The 16,003-nt window shown below is 52.8% G+C and overlaps 3 protein-coding genes across 5 annotated transcripts in view; 2 read left to right on the plus strand and 1 right to left on the minus strand.

Moving 5' to 3' along the window:
- LOC122384336 (cystatin-1-like) overlaps positions 1-2,351 on the plus strand; it is a 32,747-nt gene extending 30,396 nt beyond the window's left edge. The window contains exon 5 of the mRNA XM_043371660.1: positions 1,633-2,351. Coding sequence (XP_043227595.1) covers positions 1,633-1,716 — 84 coding nt within the window. The 3' untranslated portion in view covers positions 1,717-2,351. The remainder of the gene's footprint in view (positions 1-1,632) is intronic.
- A 136-nt stretch (positions 2,352-2,487) lies between these two features.
- On the plus strand, positions 2,488-6,380 carry LOC122384334 (L-cystatin-like). 3 transcript variants are annotated; one of them, XM_043371655.1, is made up of 5 exons: positions 2,488-3,093; positions 3,565-3,607; positions 4,420-4,590; positions 4,833-4,904; positions 5,494-5,704. In XM_043371655.1, the coding sequence occupies exons 1-5, from the start codon at positions 2,975-2,977 to the stop codon at positions 5,584-5,586; spliced, it is 498 nt and encodes a 165-aa protein (XP_043227590.1). In that variant the 5' UTR covers positions 2,488-2,974; the 3' UTR covers positions 5,587-5,704. The 3 variants fall into 3 exon arrangements, with proteins under 3 accessions (XP_043227590.1, XP_043227591.1, XP_043227592.1); XM_043371656.1 differs by lacking the exon at positions 2,488-3,093 and adding an exon at positions 3,131-3,276 and having other exon boundaries at positions 5,494-6,380; XM_043371657.1 differs by lacking the exon at positions 2,488-3,093 and adding an exon at positions 3,325-3,370.
- The window catches only part of LOC122384331 (retinitis pigmentosa 1-like 1 protein), a 34,577-nt gene continuing 24,270 nt past the window's right edge, over positions 5,697-16,003 (minus strand). The window contains exons 2-10 of the mRNA XM_043371653.1: positions 11,997-13,336; positions 10,960-11,109; positions 10,612-10,788; positions 9,181-9,742; positions 8,867-8,985; positions 8,374-8,496; positions 7,548-7,692; positions 7,175-7,308; positions 5,697-6,899 (exon numbers count right to left, since the gene is read on the minus strand). Coding sequence (XP_043227588.1) covers positions 6,630-6,899; positions 7,175-7,308; positions 7,548-7,692; positions 8,374-8,496; positions 8,867-8,985; positions 9,181-9,742; positions 10,612-10,788; positions 10,960-11,109; positions 11,997-12,923 — 2,607 coding nt within the window. The 5' untranslated portion in view covers positions 12,924-13,336 and the 3' untranslated portion in view covers positions 5,697-6,629. The remainder of the gene's footprint in view (positions 6,900-7,174; positions 7,309-7,547; positions 7,693-8,373; positions 8,497-8,866; positions 8,986-9,180; positions 9,743-10,611; positions 10,789-10,959; positions 11,110-11,996; positions 13,337-16,003) is intronic.

Genomic DNA, 16,003 nt, shown 5'->3' on the forward strand with positions numbered 1-16,003 from the left:
ACACAATAGCCACACTTCTCTCCATAAGAGCCACACACCGGCTTTTTATTGTTCCTTGTCTGCATTTGAGGGCCCCTTGCCGGCCTCTCAGGGCCCATTGGCGACCTCTGAGGGCTACTTGCCGGCCTCTGAGGGCCCTTACCGGCCTATCAGGGACCAGCAGCTCTAAGGGTTCCACACACGCCTGTGATGACCCCCTAAACCAATGGTTGAAGGCCCCCACAATGGCGCCTGCGAGGGCCCTCACCGGCGGCTGTGAAAGCCCCAAAGCGATGCCCAGCTGAGGGCCCCACACTGCCACCTCTGAGTTCAACCGACACCCCTGAATGAAGTTCCAAAGGCCCAAACCAGTGCTTCTTAAGGCCATATATCGGCTGCTCTGAGGGCTCAACGCCGGAGCCTCTGACGGCCTAAGACGGGACCTTCGCATCGGACGGCCACTCACCGGTGACTTTTGAGGGCCCCGCACCGACGACTCTGAGGGCCCTCACCGGCGTCTGAGAGTACCTTGCTGGTCTCTGATGACTCCACAGGGCTCCTGAAGATACCGTAGACCTCTTAAGGGCCCTTTGTCGGTCTCTGAGAGCCCCTGTCGGCTTATAAAGGGTTCGAGCCAGCAGCTCTAAGGGTCCCACACCCAACTGTGATGACCCCACACTGCAGTGTCTCTGAGGGCCCACAATGGCAACTGTGAGGACCCTCACCGGCGCCTCTGAGGGCCACACACTAGCACCTCAGAGGGCCCACAGCGGCACCTCCGGGACCCCGCACCAATGCCTCTGAGGGCCCACACCAGTGCCTCCAAAGGCTTCATAACTGGCGGCCCTGAGGGCACTACACCGGAGATTTTTGGGGGCCTACCGAAGGCACAACACAATCCCTTAGTCTCGCTGAGTTTCCATCCCAATCCCATACCCGCTTCTATCCCAATTCCGGCTCTAGCAATCCCCCCCCCCCCCCACGGCGCCGCGGCGCGCCGGTGTCGGTGCCGGGGGCCAGCGCCATCAGTCGGCCACGCGCACTCAATGGTTAGCGCTTAGCACCGGCGGCTAGCGCACGCCCGGTGTGTTATCGGCCGTGAGCCGCTCCAAAACGGCTGCAGTAAGTGGTCGATATAGGCAGTAAGCAGATGAGGAGATGCAGGTGGATTGATAACCGGCAAGCTTTTGTATTTTACGAGGGCGAAGGGTCGAAGTCGGCCGGCTGCTAAGCCGTGAGCGGATTTTATCAGATGCCGGTTCACTATGACCTTTATCCTGGTCCTAGTCCGCTGACCCACTCTTGGAGAGCCGAATCCCAGCAAAACTCCATCCACGACTGTATCTATACGGCTTACGCTTTTCTGAAAACGTCTGCGTTTGGCCTCCTACGGGCCCGGCCGGCCGCCGGCCCCGATTGGTGATCCACCAGTGACGTCACTGGTAGTGTTAAGCTGATTGGCGAATAACACATGGGGAGAACCGGGACGACATCCCCCTGATTGAAGTTGACCATCGATAAAGCATGTTTTCCTGTGTGCTGCGTCCACAGCTGTGGGCCATGACTACGTGTTGGTCCGTTACAGCAATGCCTAGTCATGTTTTAACTACAGATACATAGCGAGGTATTTAACTACGAATCGTTCCGTTCCAGCAATGCACGGTGGTTGTGTACGACCAGCCGTGGACCGGGAAGCGGGAGGTCACCTCCAAGTCGTGTGGCGAGGTCCAGTACTAGTGACTGCTGAAGACGGGTGCCGGCAGACGGGTCCCGCTGGCATTGTCCCGCTCCGGCCCGGTCTGCTCGGCCGTCCCAGGCTCCATTCAGCTGGGAGCACGGTCGGATCGGCTGCTCGGTGCTGCCATCTGCCGGTGCGGGCGAAACACGCGAGCCAACCGACTGCCTTCTAACGTATGGGCCGTATTCTGCATCATGACTTTCGTATTTGTACCTTCCATTATATACGGTGTGCATTGAACTAAGCGCAAAGTCGCGTGAACTGGTTTTCATATAGAGCAAGTAGCAGGTCTTGCAAGCAGAGAGTCTAGTCTTTGAATACCTGTATTTATACGTCACAACGTGGTGCTCCCAAAATGGCCTGGTTTGTTGTTTTCGTTGTCAACAAGAAGTTAGTTTCTCGTGCTACTTACGTTCTACTTAACAAGCTACATAATATTTCAGTACATTTCCGTGAACCATGTCGTTTCACTGATTGTAAAATGTAAATTCAAGGTTGACATCTGTTTTCCATTGGGCAATTACTTAAGTATTACTGCATGTAGCATTTTTGCGTTTAACTGGTAAGATCGAGGATTGTAACCCTGGATTTTAATGCCTTTTTGATCAGGGAAATACATATATTTACTTTCTTCGCCAGTATTTCTTGGACCGTACGGTATGATAAGGTTCCTCGTTCGTTTGCAAGGATCAATGTGCGACGGGACATCGACTCTGGACATGGTAATTTGATAACCGGACTGGCTTGATTGGTAGTGCGTAGTGCGCTTAGGTGAACCATCCACCATCGCTTTTACCGTCCAAACATGAACTGTCAACCAATAGCCCAGTTTATGCAAACTAAGGTTCCATCTGTGTTTTTCAATTCTTCCAATGAGAGGTCGTCTTATGCGCAGAAGCTATTGTGCCGTCGATCTCGATAGTCGATACCCTCGCCCAATGGCTAAAGGAGTTACGCAAGCGAGTCTCCACAGACGACGCCATTTTAAAGACAGCTGTGCTTGTCTCCTTGGGAACCAGTGCACTCCCTAGGAAAGTTCGCGACGACTGCAGGTGGCACCGAACTCCTGCGTCACCGGTCATCTGCACGTAGCTGGGACGCTCGGCTCGGTCCCTTGAGAACCCGGTGTGTGTGACTGCGCAGTGAATCGACACCTGCTCGTTTCTCGTGTAAGTGGTGGCCAATCGGTGGCAGACACGGGAATGACTCAGGAGTAAACTGGTGCCTGAGTCTGACAATAGGTACTCCTATTGATGAATGCCGTTGAAGACCACTTCAACCAGGCTCTTTTGCATGCCTATATATTTCATATCCACCGATCGCTCTGACATGGCGGATAGCTGGCACATTACAGGCAAACGTGAGGTGAGAAGTAGGTAAGTGAAGTGAGGCTCCGATGCTTTGAAAAACTCTAAATGTCAAACAGCTGCCAACCGTGTCAGTCCATGACAGCAGTCGACCCTTCGCCACCGATATTTATCGTGTGAAATGTCTTTTCGTCGCAGTTATCCCGACCCTTGTTGTCGAGAGAGGAAGGAGCACGCTCCCGTACCTATCGGGTGAGACTTTTATGCAAGCTTGGTGGTAGGTTGACTCCACGGTTTGTAATGCAAGATAATGTGTCTGGGGAAAATAACACAAGGGCTCGAATAGGTATTTGCTCAAAACATTGTCATGGCAATAATTTACGGGTCTTATCATAGCAACGACAAAAAATGTGTCGAGATCCACCTCATACCACATCGTAGAAACTAGAAACTCATAAGTGTACTAACATTTTTATGTTGCTTGGGTAGGTGTATCATTTCAGAATGTTTAGCAAGTTTAACGTGTTTTGCGTTTCACAGGGTCTTTAAAATGAAGCTTTTGATATTGACGATTGTTCTTCAGGTAAGCTGACAAGCACGTAGGTAAAATGCATATAGTTAACGTGTATGAAAAGATAATTAGATGCCAGGCACCTGTGATATCGACTGCTGCAGTGTCTGTTACCACTCCGTGACTCTGTGTCAACTAGTCAACTTTGCTGTCTAGATCTAATGGCCGTCTGTCTTGACTCTCTACCTAACGGCCGTCTGTCTCGACTTTCTAATGGCCGTCTGTCTCTACTCTAATTAATGGCCGTCTATCTCGACTCTGTCTAATGACCGTCTAATCTCGACTCTCTAATTGCCGTCTGTATCGACTCTATCCAATGGCCGTCTATCTCGACTCTATCTAATGGCCGTCTATCTCGACTCTAGATCTAATGGCCGTCTGTATCGACTCTCTATCTAATGGCCGTCTGTATCGACTCTCTATCTAATGGCCGTCTGTCTCGACTTTCTAATGGCCGTCTGTATCGACTCTCTATCTAATGGCCGTCTGTATCGACTCTCTATCTAAATATGGCCGTCTATCTCGACTCTGTCTAATGACCGTCTATCTCGACTCTAGCTAATGTTGGGTTATGTATTGTTATGTCCGTCTGTCTCGACTCTATATAATGGCCGTTTGTCTTGTCTCGACTCGCCGCCAAATGCCCGTCTGTCTCAACTCGCTGTATAGTTGCTGCCCGTCTTGACTCGCTATATAATGGCTCTCTGTCAAGTCGTATCCATCTAATGGCCGCCCGTCTCGACTCTGCCTGTGGCGAACGGTTGCCCGCCCTGTCCCGACTCGCTGTCTGCCCGGCCCCTACCGGCTACCGGCGGCTGTTGCAGGCGGCGTGGGTGCACACCAATGACCCACCAGTGCCCGGTGGCTACATCTCAGTCCCCGTGGACCGAGACGACGTCCAAGAAATGGCTCGGTTTGCTGAGCCGCACCTGCAGAGTGAAATCGCGCACCACGGGTACTTCTTACTGGAGACGGTCGACAAGGCTGAGACTCAGGTGAGTGGGGCGATGATATATTGCGCCCAGCTTTTCGGACCGCTTTTGCATCTCTGTAAAACTGTATGAGGGGTGCTAAGAATGCAGTGTTCGAGTTAGAGGGATAACGTAAAATGCCCTTCCCCGCCTCTCTTTGTTACGATTGGACAGGGCAGCGAACGAAATAGGTGGGCACGTTTGTGAACCCGTCAAAGCACCTACAAAGGCACCGACTAGAGAGAAGTTTCTTGTTCACTTTTCAGGTCGTCGCCGGAACAAATTACCGACTTACTCTGACGCTGGCCAAACTGCTGTGGCCTATGAAGGCCTCCGTGGTGAGTTGCTAGTTATATGAATGTTTATTCATTTTCCTTTGATGAAAGAACTTTGAATTTTATCAGCCCATGTACCCCTTCCATAGGATTGGGCCTCAACAGCGCTGATGCCAAGGCTGATGCAATGTTTTTGGTCCCTTCAGGGTGACTGCGCGGTAAATGTGAATTGCATCAGGCTGACTATCAGTCAAAAATGTCGTGAATGTCACCGTCCAGCGCACGACTGTCAGTATGCCCTGTCATTTTACGCTACTTTTTATTTTTGTTTGACGGCCATGCACTTTTCAATGCCGTGGGTGGACCAAGCTTATTGTAGGTATTGGTTTGGATAAATTGTTCAATTGTAGTCACTTTAAATTTTACTTCCCTTATGACATTGTCAGTAATACGGCATAAATGCGACATAAATTTCGCTTCCCCGGAAGCATTATACTATATAGTAGTTACTTGCTGAATACTGGGATAATTAACCATAGGAAACCAACCCAAAGAAGACTACTTTAAGTTCTACAAATATCGTACTTATTTTGTGACAGGATGTCATCCTTTTATATTCATCGGTTTGATGGTTCGCTGGCCCTGTCCGCAGGAATGCAACGTGATCGTCTTCGACCAGTCTTGGACCAACACTCGGCGCGTCACGTCCAAATCCTGCGGCCCCATCCAGTTCAGAGCAATCTGAGGGTTTGGGCACAGCCTGAGAGTGTCTGTCGTTCTGTGAAAAATAATATGATAACTAACCCTGCACTGGATAATCATACAAACGAACTATATCTTAATACATAAATTGGAAAAACAAATCTATTCATTTATTACTATGTATACCTGATCTCAAAGTAGGACACAACTGTGCTTATATAAAACTATATAACCTAAAGAGCTTACATGCGGTTACTGCAACGGACGAGCGGCAGGCTTATTTACTAAAATGCCATGCAAAATGCCATCATTCACATCTGCGTATTTGTACAGTGTTACGGTGGAATTAGTCAAACATTTACGAGCACAAACACAGCTCGCCAGCTAAACACTCACTTTTCTGTTATTGTAACTCTACCAAGTCCATTGCCAGGCAAAACAGTAGTACCTATAGCATATCAGGGACATGTCGCGGCACAATGTAAAACCTCTGTAGCTTTACCTCTATTTGGTAACGTCCACATATGATGTATTACCTCTGCACTACCTGGTGCATGCTGACTGCTGAGTTATCATGGGTCCGGGTTTTAGCTGTCTCTCGGGTAGAGGGCATCAGATAGCAGTACACTGGTCATCAGTCAGTACATTCCCGACCAATGTATGTAGTTGTACCGGCCGGCCGCTAAACCCGTGCCCGACGCCTTCTACAGTTCGGGCGATCATTTGTCTCCAGATCGCAGCTGCTGGGTGACTTCCGGTCACTTTCAATTGTCTTCTGGTCACTTCCGGCTAGTCTCTCTGTCACTTTGATTCACCAGTGCTCCCCAGCCGTTCTTGGACCATTCTCAAGTTCCACGTCACCGCTCCCCCGCTGTTGGTGCTTACTCAGCCACCAGACATGACATTGTTCACTGTTCACAAATGCCACAAACCCTCACCCACGGACGACTCCCATCTCCCAGAGTTCTCTGATACACTCTCCATTTGTTCATTGTCTGACAGTCGCTCGCTGTCACTCTCATCTCTCATCAAGCCGCACAGAGTCCTACCAACCACCGTCCACAACGTCCCGGCGCCACCGCCACCTCAGGCGGCCTCGGGGGCCAGCTCGGTCTCACAGAACAGGTCCAGCACCCGCATCCGGTCTGCCCAGCCCAGGCTGGAGACCCGCACGTCACACACCGAGCTCGGGTGACCGCCGGAGGAGGAGGCGGCGCCCGCCGCCGGCTGCCACCCCTGCAGGCAGCTCTCCCGCAGGTCTGGGTCGTCAGTGCGCGCGCAGCCCGTCTCGGCAAACCGCAGAGTGAGGGAGTACAGCTCCTGGTCAATGATCTCAGACGATTCCTCCAGGTTGTACTGCGGGAGGAGAGGGGATGGTGAGCGTATTAGAGAGATGGTGACCGGGAAGGTAAAACGTAGTTGGGCACCAAGCAGTTTTGGCTAATAGCACTACTGAACGTCTATTGACTTATCTGTCAGATACCAGGCAGCTACCTTATAGCTCGGAGGACTTAACTGTCGACTGGCCATAAATGCTCCAACTCGAAACGACCTCTTCAAATCATCTGTTCATTAGTAAAGTGTTCACATTCACATCTAATGGCGAGTGATATTCGAAATCCAGAGCTCACCGAGACTTTCGTAGCGTTCAGAGTCTTGACAAACTTCTTGAGGAGCGGTCTGCGTGACCTTCTGTTCACCTCACTCTGAACATGCTGCACAAGCTGCTGATACGTCGGATCGTGAATATCAACCTCAACGGTAGCTGAAAAGGTAAGAAATTGGACTCACTCATGAACACAGAATTACACAAGAGCATCTGACCGCAGAACAGATTCGTTACGTGATCTAAAAAGACGTTCTCCAATGCATACAAGCAAAGCAGCTGCGCAAGACCTCCACAATCGCCCATTTCCAGGCTATATTTGGATGTCAGAAGCCCCATCCATCCCATGATAACCATTTCCGAATGACCCTCCCCCAACCCAAGCATGGGTGTCGCACCTTGCGGCGGCCGCACGTAGAGCGGAGCATAGGGGTGGATCTCGGTGACCTGGCAGTGCCCGTTGGCACACTGCGGGGTCATGGCGGTCGTACAGCTGACCGTGTTGAACTGCAGTGGCTTCCCGGGACGGTGACGGGCGCGCACCTGTGAAATCCACACAATAGTCAGTGTCACTAGTTAGATTAGGCAGCAACGGAACAATAGCTCGGTCATTTCTCCCGGTGCTTATAGACAGGTATTAATTATTATCCTTTATTATTTTATATCCTTTATTATCATTAGCCTTTATTATCCGGCAGTTTACGAGAAACTGGTTTCATTGCCTGACAGTAAGATCTTGAGGACTTTTAATGTTGACAGTGCATAGAAAAAAACGTTCACAATACATCACCCGGCAGTTGGCAGTTGTTACCCGGCAGTTGGTGGGCGCTGGAGGTAAATTACCCGGCAGTTGGTGGGCGCTGGAGGTAAATACCCGGCAGTTGGTGGGCGCTGGCTGTAAATTACCCGGCAGTTGGTGGGCGCCGGTTGTAAATTACCCGGCACTTGGTGGGCGCCGGTTGTAAATTACCCGGCAGTTGGTGGGCGCTGGAGGTAAATTTCCCGGCAGTTGGTGGGCCATGGAGGTAAATTACCCGGCAGTTGAACAGAGGGTGGGCGCCGGTGGTAAATTACCCGGCAGTTGGACAGAGGGTGGGCGCTAAAGGTCAATTACCCGGCAGTTGGCGAGAGGGTGGTAAATTACCCGGCAGTTGGACAGAGGGTGGGCGCCGATGGTAACTTACCCGGCAGTTGGAGAGAGGGTGGGCGCTGGTGGTAACTTACCCGGCAGTTGGAGAGAGGGTGAGCGCTGGTGGCAGAGCAGGAGTACCGGTGAGCGGTGCTGTTGGTCGGACACTCCGATACGCCCAGCACAAAGTCGAACCGGTAGTTGGTCTCCGAGATTGTCTGCAAAAAGAGTGTAGTTAATGCAAAGCGTTGATGGTGAGTAGTTATTATACACGAATGCTTTATTGTTATTGAAAGACGAACGTTCCGGTTTCTTACTTTGATTGTTTATTTAAAAATAATTGATGTTCATTTGTCCGAGTGTTATGTGGGTAGTGGAACAAGCGTAGTGACAAGTGAATGTACTGAAATTAAAATGACCGTGAAAATGGACGGGAGCCGCTCCCAGGTCAATCGGGTTAGTATATACCGCTCCTCTCATGTGTGGCTGATCAACAGCCGGTGGATGTTTTACTTCACGGGCGGAACCACCCAGGTATTTATGTTTGATATGTGGGGTTAATAGGGTACTGTACATACTGTACTGTACCTGCTGCGTGGCCGACTGAATGTCCGTTATGACCAGACGGTTAGAACCAACACTCTCCTGCCGCTCCAGAAACTTGTGCAGGATCTTCTGAACGCGCGGATGGGCCACGTTCAGCGGCACTGAAAACAGAATGGTGTGCTGGTGATTCGGCTACACTTGTGTTTGGCTATACCCTAACCCATGGACAGGACAGGATGTTGCGCTGCTCGCAGACTTGTTTAGACAGTTATTGACGTACCACTAGTAGCTAGACTACAACTGGTGAATGTCTTATGAATGTCGATGTCATTTCGTGCGTTCCTACTATGACTTACCATGAGGCGTGCTGTACTGCCGCCCCTCCCGGCAGCGCGTCTCCTCTCCCTCCTCCTGTGTGTGGCCGCTGTCCGGCCGCGTTCGGCGGCGGGGCGCCACTCCGACGCCCGGCCAGCCCGCCTCGCGCAGCAGCGCCTGCACCCTCAGCGACTGCTGGCTGGCGCTGTGACGCTGCTGTATCTCCGCCTGCCAGTCGGCAGACAGGGCGGGCTCCGTCTGCAGGGCCGGGTCCGCCTGCAGAGGCGGAGGGTCGGGTCGCGCCGCCTGCAGCAGAGGCGGAGGGCCGGGCCGCGCGGCCGGCGGCCCGGGCGGGTCCATCTGCAGCGGCGGCGGCCCCTGCCGGTCGGCCGGAGGCGCGGGCGGCGCCGGCTCGGCGGCCCCCTCGGCCTCCTCCCGCTCTCGCTGTTTGCTGATGACCGAGTCGAGGCCCATCAGAATGTCGAGCAGGCTGTCGCCGGGCGCGATCGGGGCGGCCTTTCTGTGAGGTGTCGCCTCGGTGGCCGGCTCGGCGGTGGCGGCCGCGAACAGGCCGCCGAAGCCGGCGATCTCAGAGCGATCCAGCTGCCGTGGCAGGACAGGGAGTGGTCAGCGCAGAGATACTAATATTCCATCAAAGTTACAGCTACAGGACTAAGGTCCCCTTCCCAGGGTTACGGACCAGTGGTTGATTGTCAATAGTCAGTGGTTAGCGATCAGCAGTTAGCGGCCTCAGCTGTCAGCGACAATTGGTCAGTGTCAGTGACCATTGGTCAGTGTCAGTGACCATTGGTCAGTGTCAGTGAGCTGATGCTACCGGTGACGGTCAGTGAACCATGCACAACGATGGTCAGCGAGTGCAGGCAAGCGGCAGCCGCATCAGACACCGAAACGTCCAATTATTCAACCAGAACGAAGTGAGTGAATGTCGGAGGAAACAATATGTTTAAGAATCTGTATTAGTATTTAAAAAGTTTTCGAACACATCTGCATTTGCAGTTAGCTGCATATTTGGGGCAAACCACTACGAGTATTTACTCATCAGTCAGAACCGGCCGCGGAATGTCGGGCGCCTTCCAATACGCTTCCAACCCAACTCACTGCGCCGTGGCGCGCCGATCAGGCCCAGCGCTCGGGACGTCAAATCAAACGGCATACCGACATAGCCGATCGGCAGTCGGCCAGGACGTTTGTTTAGCAAATATCCGATACTCGCTGTAACTGAGACTGATTCATCTACGTCGTGGTTAGGATGTTTATCATCTGCAGGATATTGGTGGCATGGTTTTGAGCCATTTAGATCACGGTTAGAAAGTGTTCCGGCACATTCCTGCTAGGTATTAGACAGCGAAGTGTCAATTGCGCCGTCATCATGCTAAAATATGACAAAAGAACAGTGCACCGTCTCCTCCGGACTCCGGTCGTCTGAAGCTGAGTCGCGGCGGACAGCTCACCTTTCTCAGGTGCAGCAGCTCCGTGTTGGCCCGGTGCGGCTGATGCAGCAGCTCGACGGCGTACAGCAGCCTCTCGGCGTCGCTCGCGACGAAGCACAGCGTGAATGGCGTCAGCGGCCGCTCGCACGAGGTCGGTGCCACCTCCAGTGTGAGGAAGTACTTGATACCGTTCACAACCTGCGGACGGGATGGTGCGGTCAACGTCGGTCCGTTTGGATTTGAGTGAACTATCCAAATGTTTCGGCAAACGTAGGCAAATCTAAACTCTGATGTCGAACGAGCCTCAGCCGTCCCGCTGTTCAGGCCACCACTTACGATAGCGGCCACTCGTGTGAGCACCGTCCGTACCTGTTTGCTGGCGCGGTACACCTCCATAACGCGGAAGGTGTGCTGCGAGTCGAGCTCCTCCTCGAGCAGTTTGGCGGCCATATTGGAGACCCGGCGCAGGTCGGCGCCATCTTGCAGGATCGGCGTCACGCAGCCCACGCACGCCGCCGTCTGAGAAAACCGGCGAAACACAGCGGCGACGTGACGGCATGGTAAAGCAACAATACTCTGAGGCCTGAGCTGTACCTATCGAAAATGTGAGGTTTACGGCGATTCAAAGTTAAAAAGTACATTGAAGGTTAATACTTAATGATAATTCTCTAAATACCTATTTGATAATCAAGTTAACGACACTTAAAGCTTAGAAATAAAAGCTTCACTTTTTTATTGAGGCGCCCTTTAATCATATGCCTCACTATCAAACATTCTTTATATGGTATATTCCTACCATAGTACCATAGGCGCCGGCGGCGAAACGGGGGCGGGGGGGGGGGGCACCGGGGCAGCGTGCCCCCCTTTGATTTTGGCATTTTAACATTAGCCCTATGGGCGTTGCATGGGAAGAATGGGACCAAAAGTCGGCAGCCCCCCTTTAATTGAAGGCGTTCCGCCGCTACTGATACCCACCTACCTTCCACCTCAATTATAATCTACATCGACTTTGACCGTGACGACGTCTTTTGCGTATCTTCAACATTTCAGTTAGTGTAGTGCGGCACAGCCTATTTTACGGCGCATGTATTGCGGTACAGTTTGTCTCTCAGGCGCGCGCATTGCTATCAGCTTGAAACGCAGTACCGATATAATCCTAAAAGTAGGTAATGAGGGGCAAAAAATAAGGGAACAATAACGTGTGTTCGTGTGACATGCTACCTAAATGAAGATGTTCTAGATGTCATGTTATTGAAAAGTTGACTGACCGTTTATCACAAAAATCGTCAAAAAAGGAAAAAATAGGCGAAAGGCACAATCAATCATCTTTGCAAGTCTGTCCTGTTTACCTGGTCCGGTGTATAGGAGGCCTCTAAATACGAGATTATGGCATTAGCTGCCCATACCTCAGCGATGATGAGCGGCTCCTGGACGGGAGTTCTGGCCGGAGACGGCAGGGGCACCTCGTTCTGCCCCAGCGGCACGTCGATCTCCTCCGGAGACTCGTCGATCGACTCCGGAGACTCGCCGATCGACTCCAGAGACTCTTCGATCGACTCCGGAGACTCGTCGATCTCCTCCGGAGACTCGTCGATCGACTCCGGAGACTCGTCGATCGACTCCGGCTCGCGAATTGTGGGCACCTCGTCTTCGGACACGTCGGGCTGAGGCACCACGGGCTGGGCAGATTCTTTCTCCGGCGTGACCGTCTCCAGCTGCGCGGGCTCGGGCTCCTCGGACTGCGGTTCCGCGGGTTCCGAGTCCACAGCCGCTGGTACTCCTGGTTCTGATTCCACTGGCACGTCCAGCAGCTGTACGGTTAACACTGTGGTGGTTTCTATGTCAGGCCTCTCAGTCCCTGGCTGTTCCTGCTCTTCACTCTGAGTCGGGACCTCTTCCGACTCGTTGGTGTCCGGATCTGCTTGGCTCTCTTCCTGTTCCGCGTCTTCATCTGCTTCATCTGATGCGACATTTTCCGGTTCCGTTTTCAGCTCCTGCTTGGGCTCAGCCTCCCGCTCCTGTCCCGTCCCAATCCCTGCTCCCGACTCCGGCTGCGACTCCGATCCAGGCCCCAGTTCTGGATCCAGACCCGGGCCTGGTTTCAGCTCACCAGGAGACTTGGGCCTCAGCGTCTGCATCCTCTCCAGTAGGTCTGCCAGCGAGGTCAGCAGCTCGTCCCTCTCCCCGGCTTCTTCCACGTCATCCGGCTCCGGAGACAACACGTCGACCTCACCCAGCGTGACGTCATGACCGGAGCCTTCTGACGTCAGTGGATCGGCTGGCAGACAACTGGACGTCAGCAGCAGGGACAACAGCACCAGCACGCGCCGCATGCTGGCCGGATTTTGTGGCGGTCTCTCTGGTAGTTCCAGCCGAATATTACAGGTACCCGGCGCCACAACAGGAGTTCGCTTTAGAGGTCTCAGTGCAAGGGTTGTTGATGTTTCAGGAATCCGAGAACACTTGAGCTTCAACTTGTCTCCGATTTACCAGCAGCAGGTCCGCTGAGATCCACCCTCTCCGAGCTTCCACCTCACACTCTGACCACGTGGGGCCAACTGACTCCGTTCAGCTACCGCTGCAGCAGCCTCGCCCCCTCTCCTCGCGCTCCGTCACTCTGCAGTTCACCACCTGGCGCGCGCATCCCCACCGCAGCGCCGCAGCTCTGAGCCGCCGTCCGCCGGGCCGGCGCTGCGCATCTGCCGGCCGCGGCCGCCGCGCTGACCGCCGCTGACCGCCACACGCGCTGTGGGCGGAGGGTTTGGTCAGCATCCAACGGTACACACAGCGGTAGTAGCGGCTCCGTGGCCAGGAGAGCGCTAGGGACGCCGCGACGTCAGGTGACGAGTTCGCCAGGCCGATGACCTGTAAACCTAGTTGCGACTCCATGGTGCTAAAATAGCGGGCTGGCGTGAGCCGTGCCGTGAGTTGTGGTTAGTGATTCGTGGTCGACTCAAAGACCATCTGACCTGAGTCGGTTGAATGACCCAGTGACCGGCCCAGGGACATAGTGACCCTGTGTAGGGTGACATGTTGACTGGGTCATATAAATGACCCAGTGACCAGCCCAGTGACTCAATGGCCATGTGTAGGATGACCTATTGACTGAGTCGGCTACTTAGATGACCCAGCAGACAGTGGGTCACTCTCACTATGTTTGGCCGTGGTCCACTGCCAAACATAGTGGATTATTTTGTGACCGTCTGTTTGGCGGGCATACAGGCACTGAGAACATCAAACTGGTCACTAAATCGGTCACTCTGTAATGCTGAACCCAGTGACCATTCGATATCACTGACCCATCGCCGCCAGGTCAGTGACCTCTCAGGATGAGCTGACACAAGACGTAAAATCCCATATTTGGTGGATCTCGCGATCCAGTCATAGAACCGCCTCCATGAATGATTAACAACATAGGCAGCTCGCTCGACCACACACATATGTCTACTAGGCCCCGTCATATTTTATAAAGTTTTTGGAAGACCAGCTCCCCTGGTGTTTTCCCATTGCTTGTTGGCCCAACAAGAAGTGTGCAAAATTTCAGCTTCCTAGCTCAACGTTTGCATCTGCCTCAACAGCCTCGAAGTTTGGCTCATAGGGCATAATGGAGACTGCAATGCCGGTGTTAGCTGCATTCTCCCGGCAGCGGCGTTCCTTGGCACAATATCGCCACGGATCAACTGCTGCCCAAGCAAGAGATGAACAAAACTAATGTTTGCCTTCGCCCCCCCCCCCACACACCCCTCCCCCTCCTTACCCCCCCCCCCGCCCCGATTTTTTTGTGCATCGTTTGATTTTCACACATTGTTCACGATCACTTTGTTTTTTTTTTTCATAATGCATAAATGCTGATTGAGACAAATATCACGTCGGTTTAAGATAGTACCTATCTTAAACATGCATGTGCGTATATCAATATCGACTCAATACTGCGGCGACGGCAAACTGATAATTACGAACGACAGCAGCAGCCAGAGACCAAGACGGCGGGCACGGCACTGGTGACGGTGACGGGCACCGGTGTCACTTACTATGGTCCAGCCTGTGTGTCCGGTGTCGTGGCCTACCTACAGCAAGAAGGTTTTCTTGCGCGGCTTTTTGGAAAACTCCTGCAGTGCGGTCTAGGAGTGAACTCCGCACTATTCAAAACTCAAGTCATTTCTTTCCATGCAACCACATAATATGAGGGCGCCTTTAACGTCCAAAGGGGGGGGGGGGCAAATTTAAAGGTACAGGACAATGGGCTTGACCTGAATGCCCGCGAATGCTGAATACGGCTCTGCTCTGGAGGGTGAGGGGCGTCATGTTTTTTTTTCTCGATAGGACGCCCAATCGCCTGTGATCTTCAAAGGGGCGCTTTTTACGCTTTGCAGATTCGTCCGTGGTATTGGCTAGTGTGCCGAGCGCCCTGATAACGCTATATGTAAGGCGCGCTTTAGCACTATCAATACCCACGACCCGTGCACCTGCGCCCAACACAAACCTCTGACGCAAGCAACATGGTAGTGGATTGCATACTTAATAACATGAATCCCTGTGGTGCCCTTTCAGATCCCGACATCGCCCCTGTCAGTATTATGCTCGCATCATTCAGAGTACCTATATGACGTGCCCCTTCCGAAAAAAATGTTGCCCGCTCTTGATCACTCGGTACGCCATTCAACACCACCGACATGTCTCTAAAACGTATCAGACACCCCATTGAAATTCAAGGGCGAGTGGGCGCCCCATTCATTATCGCTAGCGTCCCTCTCAGAGCATCCGCCGCACCAGTAGATATCACTGGCGCCCCTCCAGAACATCTTGCGCCCCCATTTTAATATCATTGTCACCCCCTCAAGAACATCCGGCGCCCCTCTGAACGATGACGCCCATTCCGGGGGGCAGGGCACTCGGCACACTTGTCAACACCACGGACGCATCTGCAAAGCTTAACAGGCGCCCCATGAAGATCACAGGTGATTTGGCGCCCGATTGAAGAAAAAACCTGGCGCCCCTCAGCCTCCAGAGCAGAGCCGTATCCAGCATACGCGGGCATTCAATTCAAGTCCATTGTCCTGTACCTTTAAACTTGGGGCGCCCCCTTTGGGCCATGAAGGCGCCTTCATATAACGTAGCTGCATGGAAATAAATGACTTAAATTTTGAAAACTGTGGAGTTCACTCCCAGACCGCACTGCAGGAGTTTTCCAAAAAGCCGCGCAAGAAAACCTTCTTGCTGTAGGTAGGCCACGACACCGGACACACAGGCTGGACCATAGTAAGTGACACCAGTGCCCGTCACCGTCACCAGTGCCGTGCCCGCCGTCTTGGTCTCTGGCTGCTGCTGTCGTTCGTAGTTATCAGATTGCCGCCGCCGCAGTATTGAGTCGATATCAATATACGCACATGCATGTTTAAGATAGACCTACTAT

This window comes from Amphibalanus amphitrite, unplaced genomic scaffold, assembly GCF_019059575.1.
Source record: "Amphibalanus amphitrite isolate SeventyFive unplaced genomic scaffold, NRLGWU_Aamphi_draft 000186F_arrow, whole genome shotgun sequence".
Taxonomy (NCBI): Eukaryota; Metazoa; Arthropoda; class Thecostraca; order Balanomorpha; family Balanidae; genus Amphibalanus; species Amphibalanus amphitrite.

Excerpts from the sequence above, each read along its gene's own strand:
- LOC122384334 (XM_043371655.1), top strand. The coding sequence starts at position 2,975 with ATGCCGTTGAAGACCACTTCAACCAGGCTCTTTTGCATGCCTATATAT. Across the intron at positions 4,591-4,832 it reads TCGACAAGGCTGAGACTCAG|GTCGTCGCCGGAACAAATTA; the intron begins GTGAGTGGGGCG and ends TTCACTTTTCAG. Across the intron at positions 4,905-5,493 it reads GGCCTATGAAGGCCTCCGTG|GAATGCAACGTGATCGTCTT; the intron begins GTGAGTTGCTAG and ends CCCTGTCCGCAG.